General features: G+C 41.3%; 1 protein-coding gene across 1 annotated transcript in view; it reads left to right on the forward strand.

The window, feature by feature from the left end:
• PDZRN4 (PDZ domain containing ring finger 4) overlaps nt 1-20,644 on the forward strand; it is a 212,845-nt gene that overhangs the window by 166,460 nt on the left and 25,741 nt on the right. The window contains exons 4-5 of the mRNA XM_060279601.1: nt 7,053-7,306; nt 8,429-8,531. Of these exons, the coding sequence (XP_060135584.1) occupies nt 7,053-7,306; nt 8,429-8,531 (357 nt within the window). The remainder of the gene's footprint in view (nt 1-7,052; nt 7,307-8,428; nt 8,532-20,644) is intronic.

Consider the following 20,644-nt stretch of genomic DNA (forward strand, 5'->3'; position numbering starts at 1 on the left):
GTGAACCTCTATCTTAGAACCCAGCAAAGTATAAACTGTCAATTCATTCAGCATGGGATTGAGGAAATCTGTCCCTGTGTGTTGTTTCCTCTAACAATTTTATTTCCTTCAGACATTCTAGTGATTCAAGCTTCACAACTATTTTTATTCTCCTGTCCCTTCTTGGCAGTGTGTGTAATAATAAATGAATTTCTTCTGTACCCAGATGGGAATTCAACGGTCTTTCGCTAATCTCATCTACCAATTAAAGCACAGTGGAACTCCTCTGTGGCATGCTCAATATTTCAAAATATCATGTCTTTCTGGCGATAACATGTTTACACACATGTCAATGTGATCAGGGACACATGTAGACTCGATAACACTTGGGCGCTTCGCTATGAGGCTATAGCAGAGTTGCATTAGATTCCCTTGTAGATATTTTTTGTGTTGCTTTGTATGTTGGAATAGATTTTCCTGGCGCTTTCCTGATCCTGACACGGCCAGGGGGAACAGTGACAGCCGTGACAGATGTATCTACTGCTCCAGGAGCCTTGCTGAACATGACAGAGTATCACTAGGCGTGGATATGCCCACGGCTAGTAAAGTGCTACCTCTTAGGATTAGACTGCCAGAGCTGGCAGACTAAGCTAGTCTTGGTGCCAAGTGATCTTGCCCAGCTGTTAGGAGATGTCTGAGTTTTTTCTGTGTTGTTTCATGTCAGCAAAATGGGTGGTGCGTGGCTGTAGGTAGCTACATCAGGTTTTCTTTTGAGCTGTTTCCTGAAGTGGATATAACTCTCAAGAAAGAATGGGGGGGGGGAGCTGCCTCATACCTTACTGCACTCCATAAATGGATAATTTTAATAATGTGCCAACAGCAGCAGTTTGAAGTAACTCAATGAGTAAAAAGGTCACCATGCCCATAAGTTACTCTAGCATTTGATCAGCGGACTCTTTTTTTTAAAAGACTTTTAAGTCTCATTATTCACTGCTTATAAAGTCACTTGAGATATAAAAAGACTTTTTATAGTAATGAAAGAACTCCCACAATTAGCCAGAAGGCAACCATCTATCTTTTTAAACTGCTCAGCTCAGAGAAGACCTGGAGTTTCAAGCACTGGTACAAGATGAATTGTGATGACAGTGATAAGTTGCCCATTCATTTTTGGCTTATATAGTCCTTGCTGTTCAGCTTGTGGGTTCCCCCCTTCTCTTTCCCTCCTCCATTTTTTTAAAGAAAGATGTTTCTGAGGAAGTGTTGGGTCCTATAAATAACACATAAGATGACATTTATTATAGGTAAGTTGAACATGTCTAATTTGATCTAATGTAGCATTTAAAGCAGCCAGCAGTTTGGTCATTCACCAAGGAAATCATTGTTTTTCTTATGAATGAAACTGAAATAGGATGTTTAATGTAAAGCAAGGAAAGTGGAAGCTTACATGGAAATAGTCGTCCAAATTCAACCATCTTCTCCCTTACCTATGAAAACACCACCATATACAACATATTTCACAATGGCTACGTAATATGTGGGCCAGTAAATTGCCAAGCAAAATAAAGCATTTTTAAGTTTGTAATAATTGACTGAGAAATTCTAATTATGCTAAATGATAAATCCGTATATTTTATGTGTATTAGAGCTAGCTGAATTCATATCACCATAAGGCAGAATTACAGTAATTAAAAATCAGTTGGTCAATATAACTTGCAATTTGCATATTAAATACACTCTGGGCTCATTAAACCACCATCTGGGAAAGCCTAGAAATGTGGATTATCATCCGGATGTGATATATGCAGATTCTACATTTATTCCAGTTTCCCAACACCCCATTTTGTTTGGTGGCAGCATGGCAGTGCGCCCAACACAGTCTGATACAACCAGAATTCTTGAACTGTGGCTGTTTTGACAGGACATCTGGTTTGATAAGCTAGCGAACTTGGAAACATGTGTTTGAAAAAATGGGGAAACCCTACAGAAAGATGTATGCATGTATATAAATAGGAAGAGTGATGGAGCCAGGTGATTTGCATACTTTACATGTTTTCTCCAGTCTGGATAGGCACTCCTGAATATCATGCTGTTCCATACCCTCCAGCATTTATCCAATGAAAATAGGGACCTCCTATTCAATAAAATAATAATAATAATAATAATAATAATAATAATAATAATAATAATAATAATAATACCCCGCTGATCTGACTGGGTTGCTTCCAACATATATAAAAGTTACTTATCTCCTTGGTTCGTGTGTTGCATAACTCCATACCCTCCAACATCTCCTAAGGAAAAGCAGGACCTTCTGGGATCCAATCAGAAACTGGGATGGCTTCTGAAAATCCAGGACTGTCCCTGGAAAATAGATACACTTGGAGGGTCTACTGTTCCCTTTGTGGTAAATTTCACAGGTAATGAAAACTTTCTCTCAGGCAACACTTTAGTTGCTTGGAAGCACCATGATGCTTGGTCATATACATATTCTTGTAAGTGTTGTCAGCAGATTCCCTTTTTTATTATAATTGCTCTCTTCTGCTTAACTCTTATGGATTGAACTGGAGGCCTAGGAAATGTGAGGATTACCATTGGTTCTTCTAGATAACTATTGTCTCTGCTGACCAGCAAGCCATTGAAACAAGGACCTTATGGCTACATCACTGAGCTATGGCCACAACTCTTCAGGTTGAAGACAATCTTCAAGTCAAACTGATTTATTCCAAGTATAAGATAGTTGCTTGTTGTGTGTCAGCATGTGTAGTACTGGCTAGATAGATTCTCACAGTGGAGTGTACACTAACATGTGTCCCTGTCGTGGAATTTTTCCAGTGAGGTTTGGCTAACTGTGATTTGTTAGCTTTGGGGCAGCAAGGTTTATTTGTTTGCCCAGGTTTCTTAATGTCATCTTTTAGGGTGTTTTTAAACAAACAAACAAACAAATCCTGAAGCTGTATTTGTTCTTTTACTTGCTTCTGTTGCGGCTGCTTTCATATTTATTGTAGTTTATGTTTTATTTTTACAACTACCATGGCCTTGCACTAATAAAACAGTATGCAAGTACCTGTAATATACAATAGCAAATGAGGAAGCACTTTTCTTAAAGAGACAGTTTGCTTTTGGCAACACTGAGCAAAACTCAACACAGCAAAACACCAAGAAGAGTGGGCCTCTTGCAGTCTAAAAACAAGACAGAAACCAACACAAATTTGTTGAGGTTGTTATGGGTTTGACATTGGAACCGCAATTTATCATTAGGACAGCACTGGATAGTCATTTTACTTCCTGCCCTTTATATCATCTATTTATAACTCCTCTTCCTTCCCTGTGCTTCATTTCACAAATTTGCTTGTGTGCTTGCCAAAGATATGGTTTGACTGCCTTTGGGAATGGCAGTGGGCCAGTGCCAGTTGGTTGCTAGAGCTAGTATGTGCATGTGTGTGCATCAAAGACAAAAAGAACCCCCTGTTTTCTTGTTTTCTGATATTGATAAATTTATGCACGTGGCTGGGTTTAGAGAGATAATCAAAGGGGGATGGCTCCTTTCCAAGCAGCGGCCACCAGCCACTCTGGGGAAGTTTTTGACAAGTGGCCCAGATTTCACAGTTTATCCAAAAGGCGAAGAGTGTTCATTAAACAGAAGCTTTATTAAACAAGGCAGTAATATGGTATCTATGTGGGGAGATATGCTCTTTACTTAACATTCACAAGTTGCTTATGGATTAATTAGCCCATCTGCTCCAACAAATGTATCCCAACCTCTTTTGTTGAGACCAAAGAGAACAACTGCAGAAGCCAATATTTTTATGCTGTTTATTAATTGATTACAGTTATATCCTGCATTCTACCTATGGAATTCAAGGTGACGTACTTGCGCTTTCTAAGCAGCCACCTGTCCAGGCATTGACCTGGCTTAAAGCTTTAACATCATATATATCATCTGCCTCCTGGATTCTATGGGGGGGGATGTGAAAGCATTCTAGAAACAAGGGTGTTTTTTTTAACCAAAACACACCTGAAAACTGTAAATAGTCTGCAGTAAATCTTAGCAAGGGAGAGACCAACCTAGCCCCATCCATTGGCCAGAGAATGAATAGGTGCTTGCTTTCCTCTTCCTTCTCCATTCCTTTTTTTTCATTTCATATCATGTCTATTTGATTGTAAGCCTGTGGGCAGGGACTGTCTTACTTTTTAGTATCTTAAATTATTTTTACTTAAAATCTTCAAACTCCATTTCTAAATGTGTGAATTCTTCAAGGGCAGTTTCTTATGCTCTGAGAAGCAGTCTTGGAGAGATGATGAATCCCTAGCTCAGAAAGGTAATCATAGGCAATGTTTTCAGTGAAGCCCTAAATGGGAGAAAGAGCAGCCCAGTCTTGGGACAAAGGGCAGGCCTCCAGGCAGCATTAAAGGCCTCTCTGTACATTTTTTGAGTGATACACCCAGTGCTTTTTTCCCAAGAAAAATAGTTGCCAGAACCCATCATGAAGTTGTTACGGTAAGTTGCTGGGCAACTCGGGGCAGCCCTGAACAGATGCTGGTTTGACAACAGGTGGAGGTTCTAAAAACTACAACAAGCTGTCTCTCTAGCTGGTTTGGCAGTCGTCTTTGGTTCTGGTGCAGGTCAAATAAATGTGTCCCCACCTCCCTTGTTCTTTTAGATTCAGGTGGATGGCTAGGGCAGCTTGGAATGGACCTTGTGCAGATGTGTGCAAATGTAGTAGTAGGGGCCTGGCTGGAAAGCTTAAAGCCCGCTACCGCTACACGGGAGACAAATTGAAGAAAAGGAAATATGAATTGGCCCCACACCATAGCTTGACCAATCACAGCTAGGAGCAGCTAGGAGCTCGGTGGAGTCACAGATCTAAAAAGAAGAAGTATAGACTTTCACACACTGGCCAGCTTCCATTTTGACTTGAAATGTTCACTTTGGGCTTCTCGGAAGTACATAAAAGCAAGAAGCAAATGGGGTGGAGCACCAGCCTGCAATGTTGCGCACCTGAGAGGTGCCGGAACAGCATTCTGACGTGCCATGGCTGAAAAAAGAGAGCACTGGATACACCAATTGTGTTGCCGGTGCTATGAATTCATAAGTTGGAGAGCCAACATATTGATTTTTAAGCTGGACAACCTAGACGCGTATATGACTAGAGATCAGCATGGTTTCACTGGATGAGGGCAATCATCTGCAGCAAGTAACTAACTGCAGGATTCTGCATTTTGCAACTACCACTAAGAGGTTTTATCCATTTGCCAGGCTGCTTACTTTAAAAGTCCTTTCTCCTTTTGCTGTGCCCCTTTCTACCTGTCCTATACTAATATGGGCAACTGGTGCCTCAGGGGCCCTGATATAGGAATCCCTTCAAAATGCTAGATGCCTAAGACCAGTGTTACATCAGCACATCTGATGTCCAAAGCACATGGTCCAGGCAATCCGATATTTCTACTGGCGCCATACTGGGCTGTGCAGCCTGCCCCACCTGCTTTGAGCACAGAAACCGGGCAGATTGGCACTTTTCTTTTCCAGTGAATGTTTTTGTGTTCAGTAGAGCACACACCAAAAGCTTGAGAAAGTCAGTGTAAGAGACACAGGGGATCTGAGGCATGTGCAGATGCTTTCCCTTTTCCCAAAGGTAACTCTTAATGGGAACACATTGTGATGTGATTTGCTACCAGGTAAAAAAGACACTTTTCATACTAGGAGCAAAAAAGTGTATGCATAATAATAATAATAATCCACATGCATAATAATAATAATAATAATAATAATAATAATAATAATAATAATAATAATCCACATGCATAATAATAATAATAATAATAATAATAATAATATATTTTTTATTTTTAATATTCACTGAGGAGATGTTAACTGCCATTATATACTGTGTATATCTTTTTTTACCAAAATTGACAGGATTTCTAAAATGGATGACCTTTAGCCAGAATAACTAACAGTGTTGATGAACTTCAAAGGATGATTAAAAGAAGAGGGTTGTGTCCTCAGTGCTTTACATCCTCCAAGGAAATCATATGAGGATGGAAGCATTCTAAAGGTCATGGGATCTCCACACACACACACACACACACACACACACACACACTTTGAGGTAAAAAAGAAACGTTGAGGGAGAATAAATTTAATTGTGAAGTGAAATACTTCTTGTGTAGTCATTAGCAGGTTAGATTTCTTCCTTGCACCAGCTTTTTCAACCTAGTATGGTAGTTGGTTCTACATTCTGCTGCTGTGCTCTTTTGGTTTTGGTTTACTTTCATAAAAGGGATTGATTACTATATTTATTTTATTTATTTTGCTTCCGGTTAAACATTAATGTAACAATGCTACATTACATTGTCCACTAAGAGTGTATTTCTTAGCTTGCTTCTTATATACCCAAGTATGTATATCTGTTATCCTGGATTGTATTGTAACACTGTATGTACATTTCCTATATTCTCCCTGGAGCCCCTGGAGGGGACCCTCTAGAGCAGGCATCCCCAAACTTCGGCCCTCCAGATGTTTTGGCCTACAACTCCCATGATCCCTAGCTAACAGGACCAGTGGTCAGGAATGATGGGAATTGTAGTCCAAAACATCTGGAGGGCCGAAGTTTGAGGTGCCTGCTCTAGAGCATGGGGCATGGGGGCTGCAAGGAGTTAGAGAAGAAGATGAAATCCTGTTGCCTGAGCTGATGTCAACTCATGCAATGCTCATTTCCACCCTTTAACTGTAAATCACTAATACAAGGCAAGGGGGATCATCTATTTCTCTTACATTCTTTTATCCTAGATGGGTTTTTTTTAAGGATGCAACAAACATGTACCTTTTATTATCTCTGCTTCTTTCTATATCCAGAAGAATAATATTTGGGAGTCGCTCTATATATTATGGAAAAGCTATAACAGGATTTTGTTTGCTATCTAACACTTCTCTTCCGTCTTGCTTTGGCGTCACAGAAGAGTTATGGTTAAAGATTATATAAATGCTGATAAAAGATTAGATAAATCACAATGTTCTGCTTCCCATAATCTTTTCTTTAATGCCAAGCTGGGTGATGTTTGTTTTGTCTTAGGTCAATGGAAAGGATCTGTCTAAAGCCACTCATGAAGAGGCAGTGGAGGCTTTTCGGAATGCAAAAGAGCCCATTGTAGTGCAGGTCCTGCGGAGAGCACCTCTCATAAAAACACCTGGGAGCTCACAGGATGTTCGGCTCATGGATGCTTGCACGCAGACAGATATTACGTTCGAGCACATTATGGCCCTGGCCAAGCTAAGACCAACCACACCTCCAGTACCGGATATCTGCCCCTTCCTGCTTTCTGACAGGTATGACGTAGGATTTGTTTCTGCAGCACCGGGAACCAATGCAACAAATGATCACTACCCAAACAATACTGGAACTCCTAGGCAGAAGCTGGCTGTTCTGAAGTTCATTGATTTCAGTAAACTAGGGGATCCATGGACAGGGAGCTGCAGCCCCCATCTTCAACTGCAATGTTTTATTTTGACATTTTGTAATGCTTTATGTGATGCTTTAATTTATGGAGGATAGGTTTTTCAAATGTAGTGTGTGGCGGGGCTGAATATAGTTGCATTAGGACACAGAAGAGGCTCTTGCCTCATGCACCAAAGCATCTTCTTAGCCAGCGTGGAGAACAGGTTGTTAGAACTGGTGAGCCTTTGAATTGATCTAGCAGGGCTGCTCTTATGCAGACCTGTGTGTTTCTAGGTTCTGCACATGAGTTTGGAACTATTCTACTGAGAAAAGCAAAACATTCCCTACAATGCAGGCTTTAGTCCTGTTCAAGTTTTTGGCCTAAGCTTGAGCATCCGAATGTGTGTAGGGTTTCTTGCAAAGCTTCGAAAGGCACTAGAGGTGGTTGGAAGATTCTGCTTGATCAAGAACCCTGTCTCATCAATGTGCAAAGGTCTGAGAGGGAGCCTCATGCATGGGGGCACCAGGGTGAATCTTATCTGTGTGGCCATGTGCTTCTACTGCTTTTAACCCCTTGTGCATTCAGGCAAATCTCCGTTCTCAGGTACCGTGCTGTATCAGTGACTTCTGGGATTTCTGTTCTGTTATGTTGCATCTTTGTTTTCAAGGCAGAAATGCTGATCTCAAGCCAGATCTGCCTCCCTGAATGCCCAGAATTTTATGGGTGTCTCTGATGTTCCAATAATTCTGTTTCGAATGCATTCGATCCAAGATTTGTCCAAACTGTTTGAATATCTCTGTATTATTTCTGTCCAGCCTATTTTAAGGGGTTTGGACAGCCTGAAGATCTTCATGGGTCTATTTCAAATCTCAGGCCCTTCTAAATAACATGCTCTACAATTATTATTTTTTAAGCTACAGAGCTGGGTTTTTTTTTTGAGGACTTCAAAAATTTTAAAAATCTGGTTTTAAGTGCCTAACCTGCTCTTTTTGTTCTATGTTGTTCCACATAGCTGCCATTCTCTTCATCCAGTTGAACATGAATTTTACGAAGGTAATGAATACCTTTCCAGTCTGCCTGCGGATGTAGATAGAACCGAGGACTTTGAGTACGAGGTAAGACCATTGGCACAGCTCCCCACCCCATCCCCTTTACAGTATAGCATTTGCACAGCTGCAGTTGAATGCCTTCGAAAGACATAATTTAAAATAAAATAGCAAAGCTCACTCTGGCCTCCGTCACACCTGTACAATGTCTCAGTCAGATATGCCCCTGGGTCTGGAACAGTATGAATGAAAGCAGAACATTGATGGGCATCAGATTGTGGGTTCACAAGGCTGATTAAACGCGCCACATGGTTCTCATGTCAAATTGTTAAGCTGTGCTAGTTTTATGCTGCGTCCTTTCCTATGAGTGCATTAGAGAGGTCTAATTGCTCATTTTCAAAGGGAGGAAAGGCAGAAACATTCTGCTGTTTCCCTAGCATTCCCTAGCTTGATCTTGTAGGATTGTGGAACCTGGACTTTGCAGATCAAGGCCCGTGCTGTAAAATGAGAGGTTCTTTGTCTATTTCTTTTACATTATGATTGCCGAATGGAGTACAATAAGAACAAATTGTATGTGGTGCCATGAGTATCTTATCTATTGTGTATTTATTACATCTGTTGAGAGGCTATTGAAAAACTGTGATGTATCATTTCCCCAAATAATAGAACACCTTTAGAAATGTTGGTCCTTTGTTAGATTTTCATTTCAGAATCTAAAGGTTCTCTTTATTTGACAGCCATTAGATGTTTACCTTTAGTTTAGCATAGTGTCAAAAGACCAAGTGTACCCTTTTAGGAATATATTATGTTCAGGCTCTGTATGGGTTTTAAGTTGCAAACAGAATTTTTTTTTCATTAGATAGCTTCCATTCAATAGCACTTGGGGTTAAAAAATGGCCACACAAAAAACCCTGTTTGTCTTTATTATATTTGGTCTGCCTTCAGGACATGTAATGAAACCTTGCTTGATATTTGGACAGAGTAGCTGAAGCTTTGACAAAAAGGCAAATGGGGATCTTTAATGGCACCCTCTTACCCTGTTATTAAGACAAGGCTAGGGAAGTTTGCAATTCTTCCCACAGGACAAAGGAAAATGAAATAATGTTGGCTCACCAAGCTTACCCAGGATAAAATTCATTTGCACTGTTTGAATAAATCATTGAGGGATTGGTAAGAAAATGATTCCACCACCACCCCAACCTAGCCTTGCGAAGATCAAGAAAAAGCTACTAAATTCCTGGTTAATAACATACTACTGTAGTTTGTTTACTGAGTAAGTGGTTGGGTGAAAGCGTATGTGTAATAGAGTTACTTGTGTGATGGGAATGTTACAAATACTAAAAATGCAGTCTGGTTGTATGTGTATATATAAGGAGATTAGCACCATAGAATCATGTCCTCTTCCTGACTATTATTAATTGGTAATAATAGCCAGTATAAGTATTATGACAGTGGTAAATGAGCAGGTAGGTGTTCAGTAGTCGTAATATCTACTAATCGCACTCTCCTAGTCATTAATTTTCTGTCAGCTATGATTCAGTAGCTCAAGGCAAACCCACAGAGTGACTAAAATAGAGCATGTTTCACATGAAATTTAAATAGGAAAGGAGCTGTCTGGTTTGCAATGAGGAAAAAGATATGTTCCCGAAGAAGAGGACCGTCTCCATTCTGTCAGATTCAGATAGGAAAGGCAATTCCTGTGGCATAGGACGGAACAAAGCCACTCTACTTGGGTTTTCGGATCACAATGTGTTAAAAAATAATATCGGTTATGATAATAAGGAGGCAACATTTTATTCGCACAGCTTTGCACACATACTGCAGTATGAGTCACCACGGTGTTATCCACTATGAGCCTGATCAAAAGTCTGTTGAGATCAGTGGTAAAACCAGATCAAACTCACGTCTACGACTGTTCCAGATGGAAATACGGGAAAGAGTCTGAGTGATATGACATAGTGGAGAGTCCTGCACCTGAATTCTTGCCTGCATTCTAAGGCCTTCCAGTGATCAGAGAGCAGGTTCTCCCATAAAGGAGAGCATGGGTTGCGGAAGGGTTAACAAGACATCCCAGGGTGGGAGAGGCGGGTCAGTTTGGATGGCCACATGTGTGGTTGGTGGGTGTGCTGTTGCTGGGGAAATTTGCTTGTAGCAAGTGATTGATTGACAGCCTTACCCTATATATGCTTAGAGAGCAGCTTTCAGTTCCACTTTTGCTGCTCGCAACAAATCTCCCGCCCACCCTCCTCTAATTTTAGGTGTTCTTGCATTGACCTTGCTGCGCCTGTCATGGGGTTGCCTGTTTTTGGATCAGGGGTCTGGTAGGAATTTTGCCACTTGGCTGATTGGCTGGTGCCAGGTGGTTTTTGCCTACTATGCTGCAATAAGTCACAACTTGTAAGGTTGTCGGTTAGGCATTGGTTCAAATTGGATGGTTGAGGGGTACGGATTTTGGTTGGGCCTGCCCCTCATGGTTGCTGCTGCCTTTAGGGGTATTCCTTTAAAGGAATCCTGGGGCTATACATGTAGTCTGGGTATCCCTGGTAGGGGCCAGGGCCACGCATGAGCCTCGGGGAGCATCTGAGGGATGAGGTCAAGGGCGTAGCCCCTGCCCTGATCTCTCCCCGTAAGGGTGCTTACCTACTGACTCCCCTACTAGGCTAGTGTGAGTCAGATCTGCCCAGGGCAGGGGACAGATGGCAAGAACCAATGCCTAAGCAACCACTCACACTCAGTTGTATTTAAATAAAGTTGCGGCCAAATTAATGCCAAAAACCTTAAACTTAAAATATTGTGTGAGGTGTGAGTTATTGGGGGGATGTCTTGGTACCTCGGCATGCAACTATCTTAGCAGCGATGCAAAAAAGTCAGAGGTTTGGGGCATAGTGAAATTAGATGCTACGTGGCTCATGGCCAATGAATGTTCTGAAGACTATATACTTTTGTCGGGGCGCAGGGAACATCTCATGCAGACATGCCCTCCCTGTGGTCTCAGGTTTCACTTTCTGATTAGAGATTTAATGCAGGTTAGAACAGAATAATGGGGTGCAAGGGAGACTTCCAGAACAACCCAGACCTACTCGCAAATGTATCACATGAAACAGGCAAATCGTCTCATTCAAATAAGGTATTCGTGACAGCGGAGTTAACTGCAAAATTAGATATTTCCAGATTCAACCCCTCCCGAATTCCCCTTCATTTTTTGTTGGTGGTCTAGCAAGAATATGTTCTATGTAACTATTTAGGGCCTTTCAAAAAGCCAATGATGGACCCAATAGACTGTAACAGATCTGTCTATCTTGTGAATGCATATTTAGAGTCTTTTCAACACATGGCTTATTTGCCCACTAGACCAAAACAGATTTGTCTATCTTGTAAAGCCATATTTAGGGACTTTTTAAACACAAGGATTACTAAACTGATAGCCTGTAACAGCTCCCTTCAGAGCTCTGATAGCCTCTAGCCAACCCTTTGCAAATATTACTATTAGTTTTGTTAGTGTGGCTATGTTTCGTGCATGCTTAAAAGCTATGCATTTCTACACCACACACACTAATTTCTTGCTGAAAGAACTTACTCCATTTTTTTTACCATATTTATTATTGGGCCACATTTGAATCTTAGTTCTTAAATCTGAAACTAAGTTTTAATGAACTATTGGGACTCCCCACCCCATTGAACTTTCTTGCTGCAAAGATGAACTTCTTTTGGTAAATTTATCCTCATGTGTTTGACCTTTTGCACCTAACATGACCTTTCCCCTGAATACTGCTCAGAATTTAACTTTGGCAATTTTTGCCATTGACAATTTTGTCTCTGGATTTTTTTTGTGCATCAGGGTGTCACGCATAAGGCTCAGAGCCCCTGTCACACACTTTGGGATCATGCTTTACACAACTCAACTATTTTAAGGACAAGGAAGCTGATAGCCATCGTAGGAACAGACTCTTGGCAATGCCAGTTGCTGTGTGCCATGGTGTCTATTCCTCATCTGTTATTTTAAAATGTGCAGTGCTGAGTTGTAACTACTCTGTAGCATGATATAGCATGGGGCTATGCAGAAAGTTCAGAACCCAAGGGCGGAGCAAGCAGGGGGCGGTACGCCCCGGGCACCACCCTGGAGAGGGTGTCATCCGGGGCCACACCCCCACCCCTCGCCTCTGCCGCACACCTCCAGCTACAAAACTCTTTCTATCTGGAGTTTTGTAGCTGGCCTGGAGGAGCAGCGGGCGGCTTTGGAGGCACGGGAGGGCGGCGATACCCCGCCATGTAACATGCATGTGCAGCATCCGCACTGAGCGGGCTTTCTACCTGGAGTTTTGCAGCTGGCCTGGAGGCGTGGTGGGTGGCTTTGGAGGCGCGGGGGGGCAGCAATACCCCGCCACGTAATGACGCATGCATCGTTACATAGCAACGTATGCATCGTTACGTAGCGTCGTCACACCCCCCAGGTGCATGGCAATTTGCCGCCCTGGCTGCCGTGGCGTCTCGCTACGCTCCTGTCAGAACCTGTCAGAAAGTTCTTCCTGATATTTAGCTGGACTCTCCTTTCCTGTACCTTGAATCCATTGATTGCCTGTGTGGTTGCACCTTGGGAAAGAACGTCTGTTGCTCACCTTTAAGACTTTGAATTATATTTTCAATGAAGTTTCCAGTGATAAACAAACTCTCCAGCTCTGCCTTTGATCCTAACTATAGGATTGCTCTGTTTGGCTGCAGTCCTGAATATCACAACTGTACAGTAGATCACTGCAGAAAACTTTTGTGCTTGTAGTCGTTAAAATTTCAGTCCCTTCCTTTATATCCAGCTGAGGTCATTCCCCCCTCCCCTGCCCAAAACTTGATATAAATCAGAAGGAGCCCTGAGCAAGTAAAAGTCAGATTCCAAATTCAGCAGCCACGAGAAATAATTTAAAATAAAGGCCTTGAAGAAATATTGTGCTCTCTAACCACAGTCCTAATAAAAGATATATTTGTTATAGCCTAGAACAGTCAAAATCATGAAGAGGGTTGTAATTTTCCATTGCAATTATATCTGGAACATTTGAAGGGACAGAAGACTAGTACAGTGGTACCTCAGGTTAAGAACTTAATTCGTTCTGGAGGTCTATTCTTAACCTGAAACTGTTACTTTAGCTAATGGAGCCTCCCGCTGCCGCCGCGCCGCCGCCACCCAATTTTTGTTCTCATCCTGAAGCAAAGTTCTTAACCCGAGGTACTACTTCTGGGTTTTAGCGGAGTCTGTAACCTAAAGCGTCTGTAACCTGAAGCGTCTGTAATCCGAGATACCACTGTATAGAGGACAAATGGATCTATATAGAGAGTACAGGGAGAGTGTGGGAATTGGGCTGTCTGGTGAAAACACAGTGGGTTGAATCCAATGGATAAGCAAAGCCACATCAGTGGGATGTTCCCATGTGTGAAATGGGGTGATGCAATTTTAGTAAATTCCTCCTTCCCCCTGCATTCCCCTCTGCTTCACCCAAAAACTGCTTTGGTGTGTCTTATTTCACAAATAGAAGAGGTCATCTTGTGCATGGAAGGGCATGTCCTGTTGGTTTGTAATGGAAGAGGAAATATTCCCATTGTGGCAGGGTAGAATTATAGGGATCACTGATGTCAATGCATCAGTACTCTGGCTACCAATGTTTCTCATAGGGGAAAACATCAGCTCACAACAGCTCTCAGGGCCTTGCGCCTGTTGGTATGGACTGCTTTGCCAGCGAAGCAGCTCATTGGATTACCTTGATTGGGACTATAAATACACGTATTCATTATTCTTGGTACTGTACTGTAATAAAGCTTTATCTGTCCCCCATTTTTTAAGGCAAATGCATTTAACAAACACTAAGAGAGGGCAATGCCATGCTGTAATGCACTTGTGAATTATTAGTCATGCCTTAAGTGGGCCAGAAATGGACAAACTTGGTTAAACTATCTGTCTAAGGTCATAGAGGAAGTTAGCAAATGGGATGGCAAGCCAATATCATCTCAGTTATTCTAACCTCTAAATCACACTTCCTTATATTTTGTTGTTGCTGTTATCTAATCTAGACATAAGTGGATCACTGAGGTGAATCAGGATATCAAGTCAGTTTCTGTCATGCTTGTTTATTCTTAATCTTTACGTCTATTTAGAAGTGCTCATCATTTAGGGGGGAAAGGCTGGCATTCAGAGCAGATGAGATTGCCATCATCTGTAGCTGTCACTGGTAATGAATATCCCAATTTATGGACTTCAATTGTGTCCCTAACTCAGGAGTATCACTAGGGAGGAGGCAAAAAGGACACAAAACTGACATAGGTAAATCTATCAATGTTATCGCTAATCATCCTGTTGGTGTTAACAATAGAGTAGGGAATACATCAAGCTGGTGATTTTCATTTTGTTTCATAAAACAAGTACAGGCCTACTCCTCATTTCACTTGAAAGATAAATAAAATTTATGCATTAATGTCACACATTATGGCTCCCACCCCACCCCTAAGGAAATGAAGAAAAGTGAGCTTGTTGTTTGGCATGGCTATGCTACCTTTTATTCATTTGTTTTTTTCCCATGCAGAAGGTTCCTGCAATTTTCTCTCCTTTTGTGAATGAACTGATATAAATCATCCACTTTTGTGGGTTTATATGGATGCTAATGCATCACATCATCATGTATTCTCTACATAACACGCAACTGTTCAAGAAATGTTTCAGAAATGCACATCATATTTCAAAGACATATTTTCAGTCTGCCGTAAAAGAGGCTTTTGAATTGGTTCAAGAGGGAGCCAATTTTATGACATGTGAATTCCAGTAAACATGGGATCACATAGCAATTGAATTGTGAGTGGGAGGTTTACTCCAGGTGTTTGGGCATAAAAATAAGGGGAGATTCTTGCATCACAGGTATCACTAGATAAACTGCATGTCCTGGAGATACCATTCCTTGGTGTCTGCACCGCCACATCAGTTACTGTCTGCTATTTTCTCCACCTCCAACTCCTTCTCCTTCATTCATGGCCATTCAGTGCCACAGTGGTTCCTGCTAGCCCTGAACAGTTACGTAGCCTGACAAGTGCTATAAAAATCATATGAACTGCCACACCGACCTCTACCACATAGAAAACATTTTTCAGTGACCTCTGCATAGAGGCAGTAAAGATTGAAATGGTCATTAGCCTGGTGTTCTATCAGCATTTGGCATATGCAAGTGCCCTAAACTGCAATTCAGGCAAATAAGCAGATTTCCAACAGATGTCTAGCATGCAAGCGCTCTGCTCTGCAACTTGACTTTAATTAACATGCCAAAATAGTTTTCACAGAGTTTTAGCTAACAAATGCTCAGATGCGTGGAACTGCAGCAACTGTGGCAATTTTCAAAATGCAGTTGTGTATTCTGATGGCTAGATGAATGTTCCTCGGAACATATGCCGGCACATCTGTTGTATTGCCTGCATCTTGATTGGGTAGCTATCTGCTGAAAATATGATGATGCGATAAATAAATCTCTCCCCTTACTTCCTGAGCAAAAAAAAAAAAGCAACAGTGATGTTTGCTCAGCAAAGTATACAATAGTAATATGAGGAGGCGGATGAACCCATAACAAAACTAAATTATGACTTCCACTATTATGCAGGGGAAAACTGGTGAAGTCTAATTATGACACGCTGACATTCAGTTAATCTGAAACGATGGGGCAGCAACCACACCAACCATCTGTGAAACCAAATATTATCATTATATACAAAAGGGCAGCTCTTGGAGTGAAAGTCTTCATTTTAATGTGACCCTTACATTTGGGTCCCTTATGCTGGGATAGGCCATTGATCCATTTGGCTTAGCATTGTCTGACTCTACACTGACTGCCCATAGCCTTCCAGGGTTTCAAGCAGAAGTCTCTCCCAGCTCTGCCAGGGATTAAAACTGAGACCTTCTGCATGCAAACCAGATGCTCTGCCACTGAGCTATGGCCCTAACCCTAGGTGCCTTTTCAAAATTGTTATATTGGCCACTTTCCAGGAAGGACCTCTGCCTGTGCAGCAGGACTTCCTCTCCCTCTTCTCTCGCCTCATTCCCCATGCATTTCCCAAATCTACTCCAAAACAGATTTGGGGAGCACAGGTGAGGGGAGCCCTGTTGTTCTAAGTCCTTGCACTAATGGGGACAGCTTTGTTGGATACAACCTTAGCTGATTTCCCGCTCCTACTCTTTTAATAAGTGTTGTTGCTTTCAAGAAACATGTTTCCTTTTTTTCCATTTCTTTCCCCCCCCATTCCTTATTGTTTCCTTGTATTTCTTTTTCCACCGTTGTGTTCATTTTTGTTCCCCTCATTTGGACAATACTTCCATTTTCTGAAAGAAGCCTTATTGTCTCTAATAGCTTACTTGACTCTGCTCATTTATCATGCTGGCATTGTCTTGGTCTTGGTGGTGGTACCTTTCCTGAACATTCAAGCTGAACCATTATTGTGGTTTTTGAAGAGATTTGACCCTCTTGACTTTGCCTTTCAACTTCCTGCTTACCAATCCCCTCATTTTGCAGAAGCTTCTTTTTTTATGTCAATTGTCACTCTGTTGAATTACCTTGGCAATTGTTCACTTATGATTTATGTTTCATAACACTATGGTCATTTGGTTCAGCAACACTATTGCACCAGTTTCTGGAAACCATTTAATTTTAGGTCCAGGGTTGTCTGTCCTCTGGTTGATAGCATGACCAACTGTTATAGAGCATTGCCCCTTAGAGTATCTAGAAAATTTACCTCTTTGTTGTGATCAGAACATACATTTCCTTAGTCTATGATTGTAAATCATTTCCGGACTTCTTGAAGTGATTTATTAAATATCAATTTACTAAACATAAACCACAGTGAATCTGGGGGTGGGCTTCTCCTTTTCATATTTCTAGTTATTTCAAATCAACATCCTTTTCAACATGCAGTATGCTTTTTCATGCCCTTTCTATAGAGATTTTGTCCAGATATAACCATGCTCAACCAAATTTTCTTCATGCCCACTGTATCTATGTTATCTTTTAAGAGCACCAAGCACTCCAACTCACTCATCTTGGTTCAGAGGCTTCTTGCACTAGCATATAAACACCTGTGCATGGCAACTTTCCCCAAATGTTTCTGAAACATGTGTTTTCCCTAATGGTGTTCTGGCCTCTAGAATGGCACCAAGCTATCAGGTGGCTATCATGTCCCCCTGGATGTGTGCACCAAGCACACACCCACAACTTCCATCCAGGAGACAGTAGTATGCATGTGCCATTCTGAACAATACAGTGGATAGCTCCAGACTGCTGCTGGTTTTCTACCATCACACTTGCTATTGTTTATTGAGTTTCTCTACTTCTGGGGTTGCCTTCTTGCTCTGATGTTGAACTCACACTTGTGGGCTTCCTAGAGGCATCAGGTTAGCCAGTGTGAGAACTAGTGCTGGGTGAGATGGATATTTGCCTGATCCAGCAGAGCTGTTCTTGAGCTGGGGCTCCCCTCTTGCTTGTAGAAACTATGAAGTATGAAAGTAGGTTCTGAGATTGGATGAAAGCCTAGAACAAGACAAACCTGTGCTTAGGGTGAAAAGAAAAGCTGGTTTTACATTAGTCAAAAATTAGAGGACCCATCATTTTTGAGGGAGCTTAAACATCCTCCTAATAAACTGAAGCATCTTATTTTGTGAAGAAAACAGTGCTTTAATCAAAATGTCATTTTCCAGCAAGGGTTTAGAAATACGCAACCGGTAAACAGAGAAGATGCTAAATTACCGGTAGTTACAGTAGCTGTAACTTACTGAAGGGTGTGCTGCCAGCTGCTGAGATTTCTGCAGCCAGGAAGTCTTTAATCCTTAATAAATTGTTTCTTCCTCTTTGGCTTACTGGTGAGGCATACTCCCCAAAGAATCTGCAGAGACAGTGTAAGCTCGAGACTTAAGTATGCTGGAAAAGTATATAGATGCAGAAGGAAGAGATGGGATTGCAGAGCTGCTCCATCTGCTCTGTTGAGAGACCAGTTCCATTTGGCTCATTCCCTTCTCTGTTACTCAACTTACTTTAGCGCTCTTTTAAGCATCTCAAGCGACCTTGGAGATTTCATAGTTGACACAAAAAAGCCAGACTTGCATTATATTTCCAGGGTCTTATTAATACACAGTTCAACAATCCCATATCAATATTACTCACTTCTCTTAAGGCCCTTCCATCTTGCAGAACAGCATTATTCATCCCTTGGCAAAACTGACTGAAGACTGACTCGGTCTGGTTCATTATTTCAGTGACCAGGGATGAATGGGGGGTTTGGGTTTCATGCTCCTTCTACTTTTGCTATATCCCCACCTTGGGAACCTGAGTTTGAAAACAGGATAAAGATGTCTGAGAAGTTCCTTGATGGAATCATTGAGACTCTGAAAATTCAATGAGACAAGCATTGGGAGTTGGGAATTAAAAGGTACATATACTATGAAGGGAGAAATCCCTGGATCATTGTCTTACCTATACCATGTGAAATAGAGATAACTCTCCACTTCTTTATGGTGAGATAACAACCAAATCAATTCTGGGTAAAACTGGCATCCAGTGTGATTTGTCCTTTTCAATTCTGTATATGAGAAGCCAAAACGGTCTTCTGTCAAAATTGATAAGTGGAAATACAGTGGGGAATGCAATTTTATTTTGTTAAATGCACAACCGCCAGCAGCTCCAGCTTGTTTACATTGAGGTTGTCTTGCTCCATAGCTTTTCTATTTCCATCCAAATAGCCGCACATGCATTGCTGATGTGAAATCTGAATATCATAACACTCTGGGAACGTTGGAGAAGGAAAAGGAGGACTATTACGTTAAGTTGTTTTCACAAGTGAAGAATTTCAGTGGCTTTAAAAGAGAAATCTTGAACTTTGCCAATTCTCTGTAGACATTTTGGCAGGATAGGCTGTAAATTCTGCAAACTAGAAAAGCTCAAGGGGTAACTGGAATAGATGCTGATAAAATCCTAAGATGTTCATTACCTCCCACAATGAAAATGTCTAAGGAATAGGAGTTCAGTGCTTTCTTTTAAAAAGGAGTGGAGGTCAGTGTTCATAAACTTAACTAAACATATAAGAAATGTAGAAATATAAACATGACTCTTGGTTAAGGAAAGAAATGGAACCTTGGCATAACTCTGTATAAAGTCTGGCATTGGTTTCTTGCATTTGCATCAGTATAGTAATGCTTCATACATATACTGTGGCAGAATCACAATATGTAGCTTTTGAAACATTTCCTATAAAATGCTTTATCCCTTCTGCCCCCCAGTAAAATTGTCTTGCCTGGGAATAAGCCCCATTGAACGCAGTGGGACTTACAGCACATGTCTATTACATGTCTATTACAAAATAAGAGCCACTTCGTGTTACTGTTTTCAGTGTCTAGATCTTCTCCAACCCGATGCCCTTCAGATGTGGTTGCCACCAATTCCCACCTCTTCCCATGAAGAGTGACATGAGTAACTTTTGCAGGTTGTCTGATTAGATAGCCATTGCTTGTATTAGCTAATGCTGCATATAACTGTGGTAGGAAATCCATTTGTACCACTTCAAACTCTTGCAAATTGTGATAGTAGTAACAGTAATAATGGTGCTACAATTCTCTAGTTACGGTAGTTTGAAGGCAGAGAGGTGTTTGTTCCCCCAACAGGTTCCCCCCTCCCCACCGAATCTTCTGTTGTAGCCATCTGTTATGTTTATGTTTCCTAACTATTAATACATAAAGGAAATTGACTTGGTGCTTTAGTAGAGACAGTAGTTCTGAAAGGATAGGGTAGTTTGTTGTGACAATACCTTCTTGGGCGTCTTGCAGTCTCAAACTCCATGTATTATACATAATGGCATTGACATGTATGGGCCTTCCATTTGCCATAGGGAAGAATATTTATGAAAACAAGAGACATCCCGTGTCTGCTAATTGACTGAAATGAATATTTTAGTTTACTGCAAATACAGTGGGGCTGAATTTAATGCATTTCACATGCACAAAATAGAGATGGGCAGCCATGGTGGAACTGAAGAGATAGGATTCAGCATTGCTGCATGTATATTCCTTGATCTGCACAAGTGAAGAAGATGAGGCACAAACATTTGCACCGCGTGCGGAATTCAGCATCAATGCAATGTTCTTTTCTTACAAGCAAGATTCTAGCTGTGACTGTGGGAAAATA

This window comes from Zootoca vivipara, chromosome 10 (assembly GCF_963506605.1).
Source record: "Zootoca vivipara chromosome 10, rZooViv1.1, whole genome shotgun sequence".
NCBI classification, from domain to species: Eukaryota; Metazoa; Chordata; class Lepidosauria; order Squamata; family Lacertidae; genus Zootoca; species Zootoca vivipara.